The 21,726-nt window shown below is 44.4% G+C and overlaps 2 protein-coding genes across 3 annotated transcripts; both read left to right on the top strand.

Moving 5' to 3' along the window:
• The first annotated feature begins 676 nt into the window (after positions 1–676).
• On the top strand, positions 677–3,505 carry LOC125545589 (noroxomaritidine/norcraugsodine reductase-like). Its single transcript, XM_048709603.1, has 5 exons — positions 677–914; positions 1,012–1,219; positions 1,687–1,912; positions 2,457–2,563; positions 2,994–3,505. Exons 1-5 carry the CDS (start codon positions 829–831, stop codon positions 3,156–3,158), a joined length of 792 nt encoding a protein of 263 aa, XP_048565560.1. The 5' UTR covers positions 677–828; the 3' UTR covers positions 3,159–3,505.
• On the top strand, positions 684–21,534 carry LOC125545588 (noroxomaritidine/norcraugsodine reductase-like). 2 transcript variants are annotated; one of them, XM_048709601.1, is made up of 6 exons: positions 684–803; positions 19,640–19,740; positions 19,864–20,071; positions 20,234–20,459; positions 20,938–21,044; positions 21,212–21,534. In XM_048709601.1, exons 2-6 carry the CDS (start codon positions 19,655–19,657, stop codon positions 21,374–21,376), a joined length of 792 nt encoding a protein of 263 aa, XP_048565558.1. In that variant the 5' UTR covers positions 684–803; positions 19,640–19,654; the 3' UTR covers positions 21,377–21,534. The 2 variants fall into 2 exon arrangements, with proteins under 2 accessions (XP_048565558.1, XP_048565559.1); XM_048709602.1 differs by lacking the exon at positions 684–803 and having other exon boundaries at positions 19,453–19,740.
• The last annotated feature ends 192 nt before the right edge of the window (positions 21,535–21,726 follow it).

The raw sequence follows: 21,726 nt of genomic DNA, 5'->3' as shown, positions 1-21,726 counted from the left end.
ATTTTGAGACAAATGGAGTTGTAATAAACAAATTCAAAAAGAAAAAGAAAAAACCTTTTTTTTGTGAAGTTTGGACACTCCAGAAGCTCACGGCAAAAATCCGAAGACGAGTTCACTACTAGTTTAGACAAACAAGGATTTTGGGACGAAGGGAGTAGTAAATAAATTTCAAAAAAGAACTTTTTTTGCAAGATGCTCATGTGCATGATGCCGGTGGAAAATTTGATGAAGGTTGAACATTCGAGAAGCTCGTGGGAAAAAAACGACAAGATGAGTTCACTGCCTGACGCGTACAGAGCTTTTTTGTTTTTGTTTTTGAGACAATCCTGTAGAGAGCTAGTACTTCGCTGCCTGACGATGTGGCCCGGCCCACATATATGACAACAACGCATTGGTGGCTTAAGTGCAGCTCCAAAATGGAGCGTGATGTGCCCCTCAAAAAAAGAAAATGGAGCGTGATGTGAACGTGATAGGACGACGCGTACACTGCCTGGACTTATCGTGTTATCCTCTGCGTTCTGCGAGGTACTAGGTACCAGTGCCGCAGTGCGTGCCAGTGTGTGGTTGTGGGCCTTGTGGCGTGCGTACAGTAGGCAAATACGTACGTACGACTGGACACTCTGCTCTGCTTGTGGAACATGCGTCTCAGCCAGACAGCCACACACAGGGATCTACGTTACGTGTGGGGCGAGTGCACTCTCGCTACGTACGGCCCTAGTCGACTTACGAGGATATCTTCTTGCTACCCCACGACACAAGGTATCAGAACACGCGCACACGCACACGCACCCGCACCCGCACCTGAGAGAGAGAGAGAGAGAGAGAGAGATGGCGGCCGGTGGCATGAGCAGGGAGGCGAGGTGGAGCCTGGCCGGCGCGACGGCGCTCGTCACCGGCGGCAGCAAAGGGATCGGGTGCGCAATTCTATATAACCTTCTTACGTACACACATGCTATGTACACGTATACTCATGTGCTTCTGTGCATCATGGTGTCGATCGATGCAACGCAGCCACGCGATCGTGGAGGAGCTGGCGGGGCACGGGGCGCGGGTACACACGTGCGCCCGGAGCGCGGCGGAGCTGGAGGAGTGCCGCCGCCGGTGGGAGGCCAGGGGCCTCCCGGTCACCGTCTCCGTCTGCGACGTCTCCCTGCGCGCACAGAGGGAGCAGCTCGTGGAGACGGTCAAGCAAGTCTTCGACGCCAAGCTCGACATACTGGTAACTAATAATAACTACATGGACTTGTACTTGGCCCTCTTTCTGAGAGTACTTACAATAGGAGTAACATAGATAGATGGTAAAATCACATATCTCTAGGCAAAATAGATGGAGAATGTGACGAGTAATTAATGAGAAAATATAAGTATGTAATAACATAGTTAGTTACTGCAACATCAAATATACTAAGACAAGATGAGTCTACAACCTAATAAATAAAATGTTACATGACACCACACATATGTTACTCCAAGATAGTAATATAGAGTAGTAACATATGCTAATCTTACTACCCATGACTAGTCTAAAATCTCCAGAGTTCGTATGTTCAACCTGATTAAGTTTAGATTGAGATCAGGCCAGCCGTCCAGAGACTGCAATTGGGCTCTAAAATTCCACCCAATCCAAAGAGGTTCATATAGGTTTTACACTTTACGGGGCTGACCATTCCTACTGTACATATTCAGGTGAACAACGCGGCGCAGGCTCTTGCCAAGGCGGCCGTGGAGTGCACATCGGAGGAGTACACGCACCTCATGTCGACCAACCTAGAGCCGTGCTTCCACCTCAGCAAGCTCACGCACCCCTTGCTCCTCGGGGCCTCCATCGCCGGAGGAGGTAGCATCGTCAACATATCCTCCATTGGGGGCACGCTTGGGTTCCCGGGCTACGCACTTTACGGTATCACAAAAGGTAGTATGCGCTATTCCCTCCAGTTTTCCTACTTCTGAAATTCCAGTACTATTATTATCTCGATAAATAGTCGGAGGGATACTTCAAAATTACATCATCCATCCATGTTAAAAATGAAACTTTGAAATGATGACAGTTTAAAAAATAGTGGGTTAATTCGTACTTTAAAGATCCTGTCAATGTCCAAAACAGAGGTCATGTTTTCATTTAATATATTTGTAAGGTCCAAAAAATGAATGTTGTATTTCTCGATACAAATTCACATGCATGATTTTAGGTGTTCAATCTCAATATTTCTAGATACCAACAGTCAATTGATTATTTTGAAAATTTGAGTCTTTGCATGCCTCATACGATGATGTTCTTTCGAGACGACCGCACTACAACATTTTAACTATCCAATCTAACTATTTGTGAAAATAAATACTCAAAGAAGCTCTAATTGAAGGTGCTCATCGCCATAACCACAACTTGATCCAAATTTCAACTTAGGCATAAAACTCACATATGTTTTTTGCCTCTAATTTTACCGCCTGACATGCAGGAGGGATCAACCAGCTCACGCGGAGCCTTGCTACCGAGTGGGCCCAGAACAAAGTTCGAGTGAATTGCGTTGCCCCGGGCGTGACCAAGAGTGACATGTTAAACAGTGTATGCACCAGCCGTGTCTTTTTAAAAGTACATTAAAGAAAATACACAATCAGAACTATTTAACCAAATTAGTTATGAGTTATGACCTTTTTACGTGTATAGTACTACCTCCGTCTAAGTTAATAAGTCATTCGCATAGTTCTAGGTCATCGGTTTGAGAAATTAAATATATGTTGTATGTCATGAAAAGTATATCACTAGATTTCTACACGGATGTAGTTTCTAAATATATATTTTTTGTTACATATAACACATATTTAATTTCTCAAATCGATGATTTAGAACTACGCGAATGACTTATTCATCTAGACGGAGGTAGTATTGGTGATTAGAGACGACGAGTTCGCAGAATCCTACTACACAACTCTTTAGTATCGGTTTTTCTAAGAAACTAATAATTTGGAGAACTGATCATTTGTGTGTGGAACAGGTCGCACCCGACATTTTAGAGAAGGAGTTGGCGAAGGTTCCGATGCGGCGGGTAGGTGAGCCAGAGGACGTGGCTGCAGTGGTGTCATTCCTCTGCATGCCAGCGGCATCCTTCGTCACTGGGCAGGTCATCACCGTCGATGGTGGTCGAACAATTAGTGCCTAGTTAATTAACGGCACCTCACCGATAAAATCGTGTGCATGTTGATCAATTTATAAAGTAGCCGGTGAGTACTACCTCCGTCCCGTTAGCTTGAAAAACGTTCTTATATTATGAGACAAAAGGAGGAGTTAGCAAGGACCTGAGTGTTGTCCGCTAGTATAATTATTTTGCTACATTTTTGATTTGTTTTTAGTTTTTATTGTATTTCTAAAGTAGATTTGCGTATTTAACTAGCCAAGCAAGCGTGGCCGCACCCATGATGCATGATCTTGGATGCTGGCATTGCCGTTATTGTGCCTTGTGTACTTTTGTTGTACAAGTTATAAAGATGTGTACATTTTGGAACCGAACCGATATAGAGCACCATATAGTGGTGATATTCATCACATAGAGTGAAGCCTCTTAATTATTGATCTTTGGTATAATACATATAATTAATTCTTTTTCCCTAAACTTAAAAGGTAATTAACCATGGCACAATTGAACACAACTATTGGATCTTAACAGGGGTATTCAATTTTGCCCCGGATACGCACCTACATATATATGGTTCACATAACTATTAAACCATAAAGAGGCATATAATCAAGGACAAATCTTTGAATTGTCATGCCAAAAAAAAAGAAAAATTCTCCATGGGAAAGCTTAAACGCTGTCCTTGCCACAAGACCATCCAATGCATAAAAGCTTCCTATGCCCTTACTGTAGGAGCACCCAGTCGCCCAAAAGATTTAAATTATTACTACCACCATGCTAAAGAATTACGCGCAACGACGAAAATAAAATATCTAATGATTTCGTCTGATTCAAATCCCCCAACACCAATGCCCAAACCAACAACCGGATTCGGACAAACAGGAGGTCGCGAGCATCCCAGGCCGGTAGGGAAGACCGATGAATGAGGGAGAGGACCGCCATCTTCAAATCAGGTCGAAGGGCAAACCCAAGATCGAGCTCCATGCTCTTCGTCATCACGCCACCCGGCGGCCATAAATGGCGCACACCAGCATTCCATGCCAATCCCCATCGTGGGGAAGGAGGCGCGTGCCCCAATATGACCGATCAAGTACCGAACGCACGGCACCTCCGAGTTCTGCACACGTTCAACTCGATGACGTCCCTCGAACTCTGATCCAGCCGAGTGTTGAGGGAGAGTTTCGTCAGCACGACGGCGTGGTGACGATGATGATGTTCTACCAACGCAGGGCTTCGCCTAAACACCGCTACGTTATGATCGAGGTGGATTATGATGGAGGGGGACACCGCACATGGCTAAGAGATTAAGAGATCAATTGTTGTGTCTATGGGGTGCCCCCTGGCCATGTATATAAAGGAGTAGAGGAGGGGAGGGGCCGGCCCTCTCTATGGCACGCCCTAGGGGAGTCCTACTCCCACCGGGAGTAGGATTCCCCCTTTCCTAGTAGAACTAGAATCCCTTCGAAGTAGTAGGAGTAGGAGAGAAGGAAAGGGAAGGGAAAAGGAGAAGGAAGGAAGGGGGCGCCCCCTCCCTAGTCCAATTCGGACCAGCCCATGGGGAGGGGTGCGGCCCCCCTTTGAGGCCTTTCTCTTCTTTCCCGTATGGCCCATTAAGGCCCAATACGAATTCCCGTAACTCCCTGGTACTTCTGAAAATACCCGAATCACTCGGAACCTTTCCGATGTCCGAATATAGTCGTCCAATATATCGATCTTTACGTCTCGACCATTTCGAGACTCCTCGTCATGTCCCCGATCTCATCCGGGACACCGAACTCCTTCGGTACATCAAAACACATAAACTCATAATATAACCATCATCGAACTTTAAGCGTGCGGACCCTACGGGTTCGAGAACTATGTAGACATGACCGAGACACGTCTCCGGTCAATAACCAATAGCGGAACATGGATGCTCATATTGGCTCCTACATATTCTACGAAGATCTGTATGGGTCAAACCGCATAACAACATACGTTGTTCCCTTTGTCATCGGTATGTTACTTGCCCGAGATTCGATCGTCGGTATCTCAATACCTAGTTCAATCTCGTTACCGGGAAGTCTCTTTACTCATTCCGTAATACATTATCCCGCAACTAACTCATTAGTTGCAAGGCTTATAGTGATGTGCATTACCGAGTGGGCCCAGAGATACCTCTCCGACAATCGGAGTGACAAATCATAATCTCGAAATACGTCAACCCAACAAGTACCTTCGGAGACACCTGTAGAGCACCTTTATAATCACCCAGTTATGTTGTGACGTTTGGTGGCACACAAAGTGTTTCTCCGGTAAACGGGAGTTGCATAATCTCATAGTCATAGGAACATGTATAAGTCATGAAGAAAGCAATAGCAGCATACTAAACGATCGTGTGCTAAGCTAACGGAATGGGTCAAGTCAATCACATCATTCTCCTAATGATGTGATCCCGTTAATCAAATGACAACTCATGTCTATGGTTAGGAAACATAACCATCTTTGATCAACGAGCTAGTCAAGTAAAGGCATACTAGTGACACTCTGTTTGTCTATGTATTCACACATGTATTATGTTTCCGGTTAATACAATTCTAGCATGAATAATAAACATTTATCATGATATAAGGAAATAAATAATAACTTTATTATTGCCTCTAGGGCATATTTCCTTCAGTCTCCCACTTGCACTAGAATCAATAATCTAGTTCACATCGGCATGTGATTTAATACCAATAGTTCACATCACCATGTGATTAACACCCATAGTTCACATCGACATGTGACCAACACCCAAAGGGTTTATTAGAGTCAATAATCTAGTTAACATTGCTATGTGGTTAACACCCAAAGAGTACTGAGGTGTGATCATGTTTTGCTTGTGAGAGAAATTTAGTCAACGGGTCTGCCACATTCAGATCCGTAAGTATTTGAAGGAAATATGCCCTAGAGGCAATAATAAAGTTATTATTTATTTCCTTATAATCATGATAAATGTTTATTATTCATGCTAGAATTGTATTAACCGGAAACATAATACATGTGTGAATACATAGACAAACAAAGTGTCACTGGTATGCCTCTACTTGACTAGCTCGTTAATCAAAGATGGTTATGTTTCCTAACCATGAACAATGAGTTGTTATTTTTGATTAACGAGGTCACATCATTAGTTGAATGATCTGATTGACATGACCCATTCCATTAGCTTAGCACCCGATCGTTTAGTATGTTGCTATTGCTTTCTTCATGACTTATACATGTTCCTATGACTATGAGATTATGCAACTCCCGTTTACCGGAGGAACACTTTGGGTGCTACCAAACGTCACAACGTAACTGGGTGATTATAAAGGAGCATTACAGGTGTCTCCAAAGGTAGATGTTGGGTTGGCGTATTTCGAGATTAGGATTTGTCACTCCGATTGTCGGAGAGGTATCTCTGGGCCCTCTCGGTAATACACATCACATAAGCCTTGCAAGCATTATAACTAATATGTTAGTTGTGAGATGATGTATTACGGAACGAGTAAAGAGACTTGCCGGTAACGAGATTGAACTAGGTATTGGATACCGACGATCGAATCTCGGGCAAGTAACATACCGATGACAAAGGGAACAACGTATGTTGTTATGCGGTCTGACCGATAAAGATCTCCGTAGAATATGTAGGAGCCAATATGGGCATCCAGGTCCCGCTATTGGTTATTACGAGACGTGTCTCGGTCATGTCTACATGTCTACATTGTTCTCGAACCCGTAGGGTCCGCACGCTTAAGGTTACGATGACAGTTATATTATGAGTTATGCATTTTGATGTACCGAAGGTTGTTCGGAGTCCCGATGTGATCACGACATGACGAGGAGTCTCGAAATGGTCGAGACGTAAAGATTGATATATTGGAAGCCTATGTTTGGATATCGGAAGTGTTCCGGGTGAAATCGGGATTTTACCGGAGTACCGGGAAGGTTACCGGAACCCCCCGGGAGCTAAATGGGCCATGATGGGCCTTAGTGGAAAAGAGAAGAGGCAGCCCTACATGGGCTGCGCGCCTCCCCTTCCCCTAGTCCTATTAGGACTAGGAGAGGTGGCCGGCCCCCTCTCTCTCTTTTCCCCCTGGAATCCTATTCCAATAGGATTGGGGGGGAATCCTACTCCCGGAAGGGAGTAGGACTCCTCCTGCGCCCCCCTCCCTGGCCGGCGCCCCCCCCTTGGCTCCTTTATATACTGAGGTAGAGGCACCCTAGAACACACAAGTTGATCCCGTGATCTATTCCTTAGCCGTGTGCGGTGCCCCTGCCACCATATTCCTCGATAATACTGTAGCGGAGTTTAGGCGAAGCCCTGCTGCTGTGTGCATCAAGATCGTCACCACGCCGTCGTGCTGACGGAACTCTTCCCCGATACTTTGCTGGATCGGAGTCCGGGGATCGTCATCGAGCTGAACGTGTGCTCGAACTCGGAGGTGCCGTAGTTTCGGTGCTTGATCGGTTAGATCGTGAAGACGTACGACTACTTCTTCTATGTCGTGTCATCGCTTCCGCAGTCGGTCTGCGTTGGGTACGTAGACAACACTCTCCCCCTCGTTGCTATGCATCACATGATCTTGCGTGAGCGTAGGAAATTTTGAAATTACTACGAAACCCAATAGTGGCATCCGAGCCTAGGTTATTTATGTTGATGTTATATGCACGAGTAGAACACAAGTGAGTTGTGGACGATACAAGTCATACTGCCTACCAGCATGTCATACTTTGGTTCGGCGGTATTGTTGGACGAGACGACCCGGACCAACATTACGCGTACGCTTACGCGAGACCGGTTCTCCCGACGTGCTTTGCACACAGGTGGCTTGCGGGCGACTGTCTCTCCAACTTTAGTTGAACCAAGTATGGCTACGCCCGGTCCTTGCGAAGGTTAAAACGGAGTCTATTTGACAAACTATCGTTGTGGTTTTGATGCGTAGGTGAGATTGGTTCTTACTTAAGCCCGTAGCAGCCACGTAAAACATGCAACAACAAAGTAGAGGACGTCTAACTTGTTTTTGCAGGGCATGTTGTGATGTGATATGGTCAAGGCATGATGCTGAATTTTATTGTATGAGATGATCATGTTTTGTAACCGAGTTATCGGCAACTGGCAGGAGCCATATGGTTGTCGCTTTATTGTATGCAATGCAATCCGATGTAATGCTTTACTTTATACTAAACGGTAGTGATAGTCGTGGAGCATAAATTGGCGAGACGACAACGATGCTACGATGGAGATCAAGGTGTCGCGCCGGGTGACGATGGTGATCATGACGGTGCTTCGGAGATGGAGATCACACAGCACAAGATGATGATGGCCATATCATATCACTTATATTGATTGCATGTGATGTTTATCTTTATGCATCTTATCTGCTTTGTTGACGGTAGCATTATAAGATGATCTCTCACTAAATTTCAAGATGAAAAGTGTTCTCCCTGAGTATGCACCGTTGCCAAAGTTCGTCGTGCCTAGACACCACGTGATGATCGGGTGATAAGCTCTACGTCCATCTACAACGGGTGCAAGCCAGTTTTGCACACGCAGAATACTCAGGTTAAACTTGACGAGCCTAGCATATGCAGATATGGCCTCGGAACACTGAGACTGAAAGGTCGAGCGTGAATCATATAGTAGATATGATCAACATAGTGATGTTCACCATTGAAAACTACTCCATTTCACGTGATGATCGGTTATGGTTTAGTTGATTTGGGGATCACGTGATCACTTAGAAGGATTAGAGGGATGTCTATCTAAGTGGGGTTCTAAGTAATATGATTAATTGAACTTAAATTTATCATGAACTTAGTACCTGATAGTATTTTGCTTGTCTATGTTGTTGTAGATAGATGGCTCGTGCTGTTGTTCCGTTGAATTTTAATGCGTTCCTTGAGAAAGCAAAGTTGAAAGATGATGGTAGCAATTACACGGACTGGGTCCGTAACTTGAGGATTATCCTCATTGCTGCACAGAAGAATTACGTCCTGAAGCACCGCTGGTGCCAGGCCTGCACTGCAGGAGCAACACCAGATGTTATGAACGTCTGGCAGAAGCAAAGCTGATGACTACTCGATAGTTCAGTGTGCCATGCTTTACGGCTTAGAACCGGGATTCAACGACGTTTTGAACGTCATGGAGCATATGAGATGTTCCAGGAGTTGAAGTTAATATTTCAAGCAAATGCCCGGATTGAGAGATATGAAGTCTCCAATAAGTTCTATCTGCAAGATGGAGGAGAATAGTTCTGTCAGTGAGCATATACTCAAAATGTCTGGGTATAACAATCACTTGATTCAACTGGAGTTAATCTTCTGGATGATAGCGTCATTGACAGAATTCTCCAATCACTGCCACCAAGCTACAAGAGCTTCGTGATGAACTATAATATGCAAAGGGATGAAAAGACAATTCCCGAGCTCTTCGCAATGCTAAAAGCTGCGGAGGTAGAAATCAAGAAGGAGCATCAAGTGTTGATGGTCAAAAGACTAGTTTCAAAGAAAAAGGGCAAAGGGAAAGAAGAAGGGGAACTTCAAGAAGAACAACAAACAAGTTGCTGCTCAAGAGAAGAAACCCAAGTCTGGACCTAAGCCTGAGACCGAGTGCTTCTACTGCAAGGAGACCGGTCACTAGAAGCGGAACTGCCCCAAGTATTTAGCAGATAAGAAGGATGGTAAGGTGAACAAAGGTATATGTGATATACATGTTATTGATATGTACCTTATGAGAGCTCACAGTAGCAGCTGGGTATTTGATACCGGGTCTGTTGCTAATATTTGCAACTCGAAACAGGGACTACGGATTAAGCAAAGACTGGCTAAGGACGAGGTGACGATGCGCGTGGGAAATGGTTCCAAAGTCGATGTGATCGCCATCGGCACGCTACGTCTACATATACCTTCGGGATTAGTTTTTAGACCTAAATAATTGTTATTTGGTGCCAACGTTGAGCATGAACATTATATCTGGATCTTGTTTGATGCGAGGCGGTTATTCATTTAAATCCGAGAATAATGGTTGTTCTATTTATATGAGTAATATCTTTTATGGTCATGCACACTTGAAGAGTGGTCTATTTTTGTTGAATCTCGATAGTAGTGATACACATATTCATAATGTTGAAACCAAAAGATGCAGAGTTGATAATGATAGTGCAACTTATTTGTGGCACCTGTCGTTTTAGGTCATATCGGTGTAAAGCGCATGAAGAAACTCCATACTGATGGACTTTGGAACCACTTGATTATGAATCACTTGGTACTTGCGAACCTGCCTCATGGGCAAGATGACTAAAACTACCATTCTCCGGTAACTATGGAGAGAGCAACAGATTTTGGAAATCATACATACCGATGTATGTGGTCCGAATGAATGAGGCTCGCGGATATCGTATTTCTCACCTTCACAGATGATTTAAGCAGATATGGTATTCTACTTAATGAAACATAAGTCTGAAACATTTTGAAAAGTTCAAAGAATTTCAGAGTGAAGTTGAAAATCATCGTAACAAGAAAATAAAGTTTCTACGATCTGATCGTGGAGGAGAATATTTGAGTTACGAGTTTGGTGTACATTTGAAAAACTGCGGAATATTTTCACAACTCACGCCACCTGGAACACCACAGCGTAATGGTGTGTCCGAACGTCGTAATCGTACTTTACTAGATATGGTGCGATCTATGATGTCTCTTACTGATTTACCGCTATCGTTTTGGGGTTATGCTCTAGAGACGGCTGCATTCACGTTAAATAGGGCACCATCAAAATCCGTTGAGATGACGCCTTATGAACTGTGGTTTGGCAAGAAACCAAAGTTGTCATTTCTTAAAGTTTGGGGCTGCCATGCTTATGTGAAAAAGCTTCAACCTGATAAGCTCGAACCCAAATCGGAGAAATGTGTCTTCATAGAATACCCAAAGGAAACTGTTGGGTACACCTTCTATCACAGATCCGAAGGCAAGAAATTCGTTGCTAAGAATGGATCCTTTCTAGAGAAGGAGTTTCTCTCGAAAGAAGTGAGTGGGAGGAAAGTAGAAAACTTGATGAGGTAACTGTACCTGCTCCCTTATTGGAAAGTAGTACATCACAGAAAACCGGTTTCATGTGACACCTACACCAATTAGTGAGGAAACAATGATGATGATCATGAAACTTCAGATCAAGTTACTACTGAACCTCATAGATCAACCAGAGTAAAGATCCGCACCAGAGTGGTACGGTTAATTCCTGTTCTGGAAGTCATGTTACTAGACATGATGAACCTACGGAACTATGAAGAAGCGATGGGTGAGCCCAAGATTCCGCAAAATGGCTTGAAGGCCATGAAATCTGAGATGGGATCCATGTATGAGAACAAAGTGTGGACTTTGGTTGACTTGCCCGATGATCGGCAAGCATGAAAATAATGGATCTTCAAGAAGAAGACTACGCTGATGGTAATGTTACTGTCTACAAAGCTCGACTTGTGCGCAAAAGGTTTTTGACAAGTTCAAGGAGATTGACTACGATGAGACCTTCTCACCAGTAGCGATGCTTAAGTCCGTCCGAATCATGTTAGCAATTGCCGCATTTTATGATTATGAAATTTGGCAAATGGATGTAAAGACTGCATTCCTGAATGGATTTCTGGAAGAAGAGTATATGATGCAACATGAAGGTTTTATCGATCCAAAGGTAGCTAACAAAGTGTGCAAGCTCCAGCGATCCATTTATGGACTGGTGCAAGCCTCTCGGAGTTGGAATAAACGTTTTGAATAGTGTGATCAAAGCATATGGTTTTATACACTTTTGGAGAAGCCTGTATTACAAGAAAGTGAGTGGGAGCTCTGTAGCATTTCTGATATTATATGTGGATGACATATTGCTAATTGGAAATGATATAGAATTTCTGGATAGCATAAAGGGATACTTGAATAAAAGTTTTTCAATGAAAGACCTCGGTGAAGCTGCTTACATATTAGGCATTAAGATCTATAGAGATAGATCAAGACGCTTAATTGGACTTTCACAAAGCACATACCTTGACAAATTTTGAAGAAGTTCAAAATGGATCAAGCAAAGAAAGGATTCTTGCCTGTGTTACAAGGTGTGAAGTTGAGTAAGACTCAATGCCCGACCACTGCAGAAGATAGAGAGAATATGAAAGATGTTCCCTATGCTTCAGCCATAGGCTCTATCATGTATGCAATGTTGTGTACCAGACCTGATGTGTGCCTTGCTATAGTTTAGCAGGGAGGTACCAAAGTAATCCAGGAGTGGATCACTGGACAGCGGTCAAGAACATCCTGAAATACCTGAAAAGGACTAAGGATATGTTTCTTCGTTATGGAGGTGACAAAGAGCTCACCGTAAAAGGTTACGTTGATGCAAGCTTTGACACTGATCCGGACGATTCTAAATCGCAAACCGGATACGTGTTTACATTAAACGGTGGAGCTGTCAGTTGGTGCAGTTCTAAACAAAGCGTCGTAGCGGGATCTACATGTGAAGCGGAGTACATAGCTGCTTCGGAAGCAGCAAATGAAGGAGTCTGGATGAAGGAGTTCATATCCGATCTAGGTGTCATACCTAGTGCATCCGGGTCCAATGAAAATCTTTTGTGACAATACTGGTGCAATTGCCTTGGCAAAGGAATCCAGATTTCACAAGAGAACCAAGCACATCAAGAGACGCTTCAATTCCATCCGGGATCTAGTCCAGGTGGGAGACATAGAGATTTGCAAGATACATACGGATCTGAATGTTTGCAGACCCGTTGACTAAGCCTCTTCCACGAGCAAAACATGATCAGCACCAAATCCATGGGTGTTAGAATCATGACTTATACATGTTCCTATAACTATGAGATTATGCAACTCCCGTTTACCGGAGGAACACTTTGGGTACTACCAAACGTCACAACGTAACTGGGTGATTATAAAGGAGTACTACAGGTGTCTCCAAAGGTACATGTTGGGTTGGCGTATTTCGAGATTAGGTTTTGTCACTCCGATTGTCGGAGAGGTATCTCTGGGCCCTCTCGGTAATGCACATCACATAAGCCTTGCAAGCATTGCAACTAATGAGTTAGTTGCGAGATGATGTATTACAGAACGAGTAAAGAGACTTGCCGGTAACGAGATTGAACTAGGTATTGGATACCGACGATCGAATCTCGGGCAAGTAACATACCGATGACAAAGGGAACAACATATGTTGTTATGCGGTCTGACCAATAAAGATCTTCGTAGAATATGTAGGAGCCAATATGGGCATCTAGGTCCCGCTATTGGTTATTGACCGGAGACGTTTCTCGGTCATGTCTACATTGTTCTCGAACCCGTAGGGTCCGCACGCTTAAGGTTACGATGATAGTTATATTATGAGTTTATGGCATTTTGATGTACCGAAGGTTGTTCGGAGTCCCGGATGTGATCACGGACATGACGAGGAGTCTCGAAATGGTCGAGACGTAAAGATTGATATATTGGAAGCCTATGTTTGGACATCGGAAGTGTTCCGGGTGAAATCGGGATTTTACCGGGTTACCGGGAGGTTACCGGAACCCCCCGGGAGCCATATGGGCCTTCATGGGCCTTAGTGGAAAGGAGAAAGGGGCAGGCCAAGGTGGCTGCGCCACTTCCCCCTCCCCTAGTCCTATTAGGACTAGGAGAAGGTGGCCGGCCCCCCTCTCTCTCTTTCCCCCCTTGGGAATCCTAGTTGGAATAGGATTGGGGGGGGAGTCCTACTCCCGGAAGGAGTAGGACTCCTCCTGCGCCTCTCTCCCTGGCTGGCGCCCCCTCCCCCCTTGGCTCCTTTATATACTGAGGTAGAGGCACCCTAGAACACACAAGTTGATCCACGTGATCTATTCCTTAGCCGTGTGCGGTGCCCCCTGCCACCATATTCCTCGATAATACTGTAGCGGAGTTTAGGCGAAGCCCTGCTGCTGTAGTACATCAAGATCGTCACCACGCCGTCGTGCTGACGAAACTCTTCCCCAACACTTTGCTGGATCGGAGTCCGGGGATCGTCATCGAGCTGAACGTGTGCTCGAACTCGGAGGTGCCGTAGTTTCGGTGCTTGATCGGTTGGATCGTAAAGACGTACGACTACTTCCTCTACGTCGTGTCATCGCTTCCGCAGTCGGTCTGCGTTGGGTACGTAGACAACACTCTCCCCCTCGTTGCTATGCATCACATGATCTTGCGTGTGCGTAGGAAATTTTTTGAAATTACTACGAAACCCAACAGTATTTTGCAAATTTCTATGTCAACAATGCTCTGCACAGAGCTACTCTAGCTAATTGCTCCCACTTTCAATATGTATCTAGATTGAGATTCAGAGTCATCTGGATCAGTGTCAAAATTTGCATCAACGTAACCCTTTATGACGAACCTTTTGTCACTTCCATAATCGAGAAACATATCCTTATACCACTAAGGATAATTTTGACCAATGTCCAGTGATCTACTCCTAGATCACTATTGTACTCCTTTGCCAAACTCAGGGCAGGGTATACAATAGGTCTGGTACACAGCATGGCATACTTTATATAACCTATGGCTGAGGCATAGGGAATGACTTTCATTCTCTCTCTATCTTCTGCCGTGGTTGGGTTTTGAGTCTTACTCAACTTCACACCTTGTAACACAGGCAAGAACTCTTTCTTTGACTGTTCCATTTTGAACTACTTCAAAATCTTGTCAAAGTATGTACTCATTGAAATACTTATCAAGCGTCTTGATCTATCTCTATAGATCTTGATGCTCAATATGTAAGCATCTTCACCGAGGTCTTTTTTGAAAAACTCCTTTCAAACACTCCTTTATGCTTTGCAGAATAATTCTGCATTATTTTCGATCAACAATATGTCATTTACATATATTTATCAGAAATGATGTAGTGCTCCCACTCACTTTCTTGAATAATACAGGCTTCACCGTAAGTCTGTATAAAACTATATGCTTTGATCAACTTATCAAAGCGTATATTCTAACTCCGAGATGCTTGCACCAGTCCATTGATGGATCGCTGGAGCTTGCATATTTTGTTAGCACCTTTAGGATTGACAAAACCTTCTTTAATAAATCTTTTAAGGAATGCAGTTTTGTTTATCCATTTGCTGGATTTCATAAAATGCGGCAATTTGTTAACATGATTCGGACAGACTTAAGCATCGCTACAAGTGAGAAAATATCATCATAGTCAACACCTTGAACTTTGTCAAAAACCTTTTTCGACAAGTCTAGCTTTGTATATAGTAACACTACTATCTGCGTCCGTCTTCCTCTTGAAGATCCATTTATTTTCTATGGCTTGCCGATCATCGGGCAAGTCAACTAAACTCCACACTTTGTTCTCATACATGGATCCCATCTCAGATTTCATGGCCTCAAGCCATTTCGTGGAATCTGGACTCATCATCGCTTCCTCATAGTTCGTAGGTTCGTCATGGTCAATTAACATGACCTCCAGAATAGGATTACCGTACCACTCTGGTGCGGATCTCACTCTGGTTGACCTACGAGGTTCGGTAGTAACTTGATCTGAAGTTACATGATCACCATCATTAGCTTCCTCACTAATTGGTGTAATAGTCACAGAAACAGATTTCTGTGATGAACTACTTTCCAATAAGGGAGCAGGTACAGTTACCTCATCAAGTTCTACTTTTCTCCCACTCACTTCTTTCGAGAGAAACTCTTTCTCTAGAAAGGATCCATTCTCAGCAACAAATATCTTGCGTTCGGATCTGTGATAGAAGGTGTACCCAACAGTTACTTTTGGGTATCCTATGAAGATGCACTTCTCCGACTTGGGTTTGAGCTTATCAAGATGAAACTTTTTCACATAAGCATTGCAACCCCAAACTTTAAGAAACGGCAACTTTGGTTTCTTGCCAAACCACAGTTCATAAGGCGTCGTCTCAACGGATTTCGATGGTGCCCTTTTTAATGTGAATGTAACTGTCTCTAATGCATAACCTCAAAACTGTAGTGGTTAATCGGTAAGAAACATCATAGATTGCACTATATCCAATAATAGTACGGTTATGACGTTCGGACACACCATTATGCTGTGGTGTTCCAGATGGCATGAGTTTGTGAAACTATTCCACATTGTTTTAATTGAAGACCAAACTCGTAACTCAATTATTTGTCTCTGCGATCAGATCGTAGAAACTTTATTTTCTTGTCACGATGATTTTCCACTTCACTCTGAAGTTTTTGAACTTTTCAAATGTTTCAGACTTGTGCTTCATTAAGTAGATATTTGTTGGTGCGGCCACCCTTTGAGGCCTTTCTCTCCTTTCCCGTATGGCCCATTAAGGCCCAATACGAATTCCCATAACTCCCCGATACTCCTGAAAATACCCGAATCACTCGGAACATTTCCGATGTCCGAATAGTCATCCAATATATCGATCTTTACGTCTCGACCATTTCGAGACTCCTCGTCATGTCCCCGGTCTCATCCGGGACTCCAAACTCCTTCGGTACATCAAAACACATAAACTCATAATGTAACCGTCATCGAACTTTAAGCGTGCGGACCCTACGGGTTCGAGAACTATGTAGACATGACCGAGACACGTCTCCGGTCAATAACCAATAGCGGAACCTGGATGCTCATATTGGCTCCTACATATTATACGAAGATCTTTATCGGTCAAACCGCATAACAACATACGTTGTTCCCTTTGTCATCGGTATGTTACTTGCCCGAGATTCGATCGTCGGTATCTCAATACCTAGTTCAATCTCGTTACCGGCAAGTCTCTTTACTCGTTCCGTAATACATTATCCCGCAACTAACTCATTAGTTGCAATGCTTGCAAGGCTTATAGTGATGTGCATTACCGAGTAGGCCCAGAGATACCTCTCCGACAATCGGAGTGACAAATCCTAATCTCGAAATACGCCAACCCAACAAGTACCTTCGGAGACACCTATAGAGCACCTTTATAATCACCCAGTTACGTTGTGACGTTTGGTGGCACACAAAGTGTTTCTCCAGTAAACGGGAGTTGCATAATCTCATAGTCATAGGAACATGTATAAGTCATGAAGAAAGCAATAGCAACATACTAAACGATCGTGTGCTAAGCTAACGGAATGGGTCAAGTCAATCACATCATTCTCCTAATGATGTGATCCCGTTAATCAAATGACAACTCATGTCTATGGTTAGGAAACATAACCATCTTTGATCAACGAGCTAGTCAAGTAGAGGCATACTAGTGACACTCTGTTTGTCTATGTATTCACACATGTATTATGTTTCTTGTTAATACAATTCTAGCATGAATAATAAACATTTATCATGATATAAGGAAATAAACAATAACTTTATTATTGCCTCTAGGGCATATTTCCTTCAACGACGCGGGGGCCTAGGGTTTCCCTTGTGTATGACGTGACGTACTACCCAAGATCAAGGTACATAAAAGATTGAATATATCAGGTTAGCATGCAAATAAAGTACATGTTGCTATTATGTGCAAAAGTTGTGTGCCTACTTACTTACATGCCTCAATTTCTACCCATGGAAGATAAACTCATAGAGTAAGCATGTGTGGCACCTTGTATACTTATCTAGAAGGCAAAAGGACAACATCGGCTAGAGCTAATCTTCCATGTAGAAACATCCTTAAGATGATCGTTCAACCCTCTCGATGTTGGGGAGGGGGGAGGGGGATAACATACGTGAATAAGGAAACTAATATTAATTCACAACTTAATTTATTGCAGATAGATTTGAATTCTCTTGCGTGATGACGGAGCCGATAGCATTGAGAAACGGTCTAATCCTAGTAGGGCAAGCATGCAACAAGCTTTTGGTACACTCTAACTGTATGGATGTTATTGACACGATGGATAACTATGGAGACTCAATCGGTGTCGCTGCTGCAGTTTATGAAGAAGAATCCTTCCTTTTGTAGAGGTTTTGCTATTGTCAAGTTCGATCACTGACCTAGAGAAGCCAATCAAGTTAGCGCAGTTTTTAGCTCGTAATTCTAAGAGTTTTAGTGCTATTCTGTGGCAACAACATGAACCACCTGATGTAATATTCGCACAACTAACAAATGATGCAATTTTTATGCCATTTTGAATAAAGTCGCAACGACAGCTTTTCCTAAAAGGCACGTCAAGAGAGCTTTCTTAAAAAAAGGAGAAAGGCCCACGGCCTCTGCATCTGGACGATGCATGCTATCATTTTATTAATTATTTTTAAAAGATCTTACAAAGAAATACAACAGTAAGTCTGAAGTCACCGTTTAGGCAACATCTGTCGCTACTCATATCCATTTGATGAAGAGATGTTGATAGTTCGGGCCTAATACGAAACAGACCTCGCAACCAAGCCTAACATCTAAGACCTGAGACCCCAACCAAGCCATTTGCTGGGTATGGGGAACACACCGGTCCGGCGCGCTCTCAGAGGTCGCCGCCGCCAACTACCACCACTCCATCTTTAGAGTTGTACTGATGCATCAATCTTGCCCAGTCTAGCTGCCGTCGACGTCACCACGACGCCAGACAACGCCACCTTCCTGCGCTCGTCCATCAACACACGCCCAGCAGCGAGACCCCGCTGCTCCATGCCGCTGAGACCCGCAGTTGTCGACGTGTCAGATGCAACGCTGCTCCTTCTTCGCGAACACCACCTGCTACCACTGGTCCCATCCCCTCCACTTGTAGATCCTCTGCACTCCCAACAAAGTCCTAGTGCCCCTAACGACATCTCCAGAAACATCACGACGCGAAAAGCGCCGCTGCCACCAGATCCGTAAAGTATTGAAGTTTTTCATCCGGTCGGGGATCAGGGTGGGTAGATTGGACCCTCAGTTGCGCCTTCATGAAGGAAAGCGGCGCCTATAGGCGTCGCCGCCACCGGGCCGGCCAGACTGGCCAAGGTTTTCCCAGACCCAAAGTACACCATCAGGGCCCACCACCACCGGAGCCTCCAGCCGCAAACCACCGGGACGGAGAACCGCGCAATAATTATCATCTACTCCCTTCGTTTCAAAATAGATGACTCAATTTTAGGGAGTAGATTACAGCGACGCAATGATTCAAACTCCGCCAAAAGCTCTGACAAGTACATGTAACAATAAACTTTGGAGTATATAATTTTGCAAGGATAAGTCATCAGTGGTCAAAGCTGTAATAATGGAATCGACATCCGAAACGGCAGCTATTCTTGAGAAAACGCCAACCGCGTCCGTTTGCATGCATCGTCAACCGCCAATGGCCAATCCATCTCCCATTCACCGTGAACCAGTGATCGGTCTACAAATTGGAGTGTGGCTTGACTGTCTGGAGTAGGCAAATACGACTGGACACTATGATGCTCGGTGCTCGTGGAACATGTGTTTCTGCCACACACTGCCACATACTGCCTACGCTACGTGTGAAGCGAGGTAACTCTCCCTACCTACGCCGCCACTCGCCCACTCCACAGCACAGAGTACCAGAACACGCGCACACACGCAGAGAGAGAGAGAGAGAGAGAGAGAGAGAGAGAGATGGCGGCCGGTGGCATGAGCAGGGAGGAGAGGTGGAGCCTGGCCGGCGCGACGGCGCTCGTCACCGGCGGCAGCAAAGGGATCGGGTACGTGATCATACTGTAATCTAATCGGCTAGCTTAGGTAGGAAGATGCAATTTACTGCACTATAGTCGTTGATCGACCGATCGATGCATATATTCATGTGCTTATCGATGGGTGGAGAACAGCCACGCGATCGTGGAGGAGCTGGCGGGGCACGGGGCGCGGGTGCACACGTGCTCCCGGAGCGCGGCGGAGCTGGAGGAGTGCCGCCGCCGGTGGGAGGCCAAGGGGCTCCCGGTCACCGTCTCCGTCTGCGACGTCTCCCTGCGCGCCCACAGGGAGCAGCTCGTGGAGACGGCCAAGCAAGTCTTCGACGGCAAGCTCGACATACTGGTAAGTCGTCTTCCTGAAATCTCCAGAGTTTGCCAGTTCAATCTGATGAACTTCGGATTGAGATTGCAAATGGGCTCTAAAATTCCACCCAATCCAAAGAGGTTGGTCTGGACATAAAGGGCTAAGTGTTTTCGCTGGATCATTCCTACTGTATATATGCAGGTGAACAACGCGGCGCAGATTCTAGCCAAGCCGGGCGTGGAGTGGACATCGGAGGAGTACTCGCACCTCATGGCAACCAACCTAGAGTCGTGCTTCCACCTGAGCCAGCTCGCGCACCCCTTGCTCCTCGGGGCCTCCATCGCTGGAGGAGGGAGCATTGTCAACATATCCTCCCTTGGGGGCACACTTGGGTTCCCGGGCCTCGCAATTTACAGTATGACAAAAGGTAACTCCCTCCGGTCTTCCTGTTTTGAAATTTGAGTATTATTATAGCGCCCATTTTAAAACTGAAACTTTCAAATAATGACGGTTTCAGAAAATAGTGATTTAATTTGTACTTTAAAGATCAGGTAAATGTCTGAAACAACAACCATGCTTTCATTTCTATGTTTGTAGAGTCCAAAAAATTGAATGGTGTACTTTCCGATGCAAATTCACACACATGATTTTAGGTGTTCAATCCAATCTCAATATTTCTAGATATCGATAGTCAAGTGACTATTTTGAAAATTTGAATCTTTCCTTGTCTCAAGCGACAATGTTTTTTCGAGACGAAATCGCACTATAACTTTTTAGCTATCCAATCTAACTACTTGTATAAAAACTCAAAGAAGCTCTAACTGAAGGTATTCATAACCACGACTCGATCCAACTTTCAAGTGAGGCATAAGACTGACATCTCTTTTTTGTCTCTAATATACCAGGAGGAATTAACCAGCTTACAAGGAGCCTTGCTACCGAATGGGCCCAGAACAAGATCCGAGTGAATTGCGTCGCCCCGGGCGCGACCAAGAGTGACATGTTAAACAGTGTAGGCACCGACCGAGTCTTCATTAAAATTACATTCAAAAAATACACAAACAAAACCATTTAGCCTAATTAGTTATGACTTTTTACGTATATAGTAGGATTCTCTTATACTGTCATTTTTCAAAGAAACAAATCATTTGGAGAACTGATCATTTGTGCGTGGAACAGCTTCCACCGGAAATTAAAGAGACCGAGTTGGCGAGGACTCCGATGCGGCGGGCAGGCGAGCCAGAGGAGGTGGCCGCAGTGGTGTCGTTCCTCTGCATGCCGGCGGCATCTTTCGTCACCGGCCAAGTCATCGCTGTCGATGGTGGTCGAACAATTAGTGCGTAGTTAATTATTAAGAGGGCCTCATCGATTAAACTCTTGTGCATGCAGATTCAGTAATAAAGTAGCAAGTAGTTAGCAAGCACCTGAGTGTTGTCCACTAGTACAATTATTTTGCTACATTGTTGTTAGTTTTTAATGTATTTCTAAAGTAGATTTGTCTATTTTACTAGCTAAGCAGGCGTGGACGCACACATGATGCATGATTTTGGATGTTGCGAAAATTCGCAGGGGCACGTGCGTGCGGAATTCGCAGGGGCACGTATCTACGTTGTGATCCGTGCACATGTATTTTGCGGAAATTCATTGGAAAATGGATGAAAATTCTTACGTACCTCCTCCTCTCAGCTCTCCTC

Source organism: Triticum urartu, chromosome 3, assembly GCF_003073215.2.
Source record: "Triticum urartu cultivar G1812 chromosome 3, Tu2.1, whole genome shotgun sequence".
NCBI lineage: Eukaryota > Viridiplantae > Streptophyta > Magnoliopsida > Poales > Poaceae > Triticum > Triticum urartu.
This window is presented reverse-complemented; position numbering and strand designations above follow the sequence as displayed.

Bases quoted from the DNA above. Each gene is read 5' to 3' on its own strand.
- LOC125545589 (XM_048709603.1), top strand. From the start codon at position 829: ATGGCGGCCGGTGGCATGAGCAGGGAGGCGAGGTGGAGCCTGGCCGGC. The intron at 915-1,011 runs GTGCGCAATTCT...GATGCAACGCAG, and splicing joins GGCGGCAGCAAAGGGATCGG to CCACGCGATCGTGGAGGAGC. The intron at 2,564-2,993 runs GTATGCACCAGC...TGTGTGGAACAG, and splicing joins AGAGTGACATGTTAAACAGT to GTCGCACCCGACATTTTAGA.
- LOC125545588 (XM_048709601.1), top strand. From the start codon at position 19,655: ATGGCGGCCGGTGGCATGAGCAGGGAGGAGAGGTGGAGCCTGGCCGGC. The intron at 19,741-19,863 runs GTACGTGATCAT...GGTGGAGAACAG, and splicing joins GGCGGCAGCAAAGGGATCGG to CCACGCGATCGTGGAGGAGC. The intron at 20,072-20,233 runs GTAAGTCGTCTT...GTATATATGCAG, and splicing joins ACGGCAAGCTCGACATACTG to GTGAACAACGCGGCGCAGAT.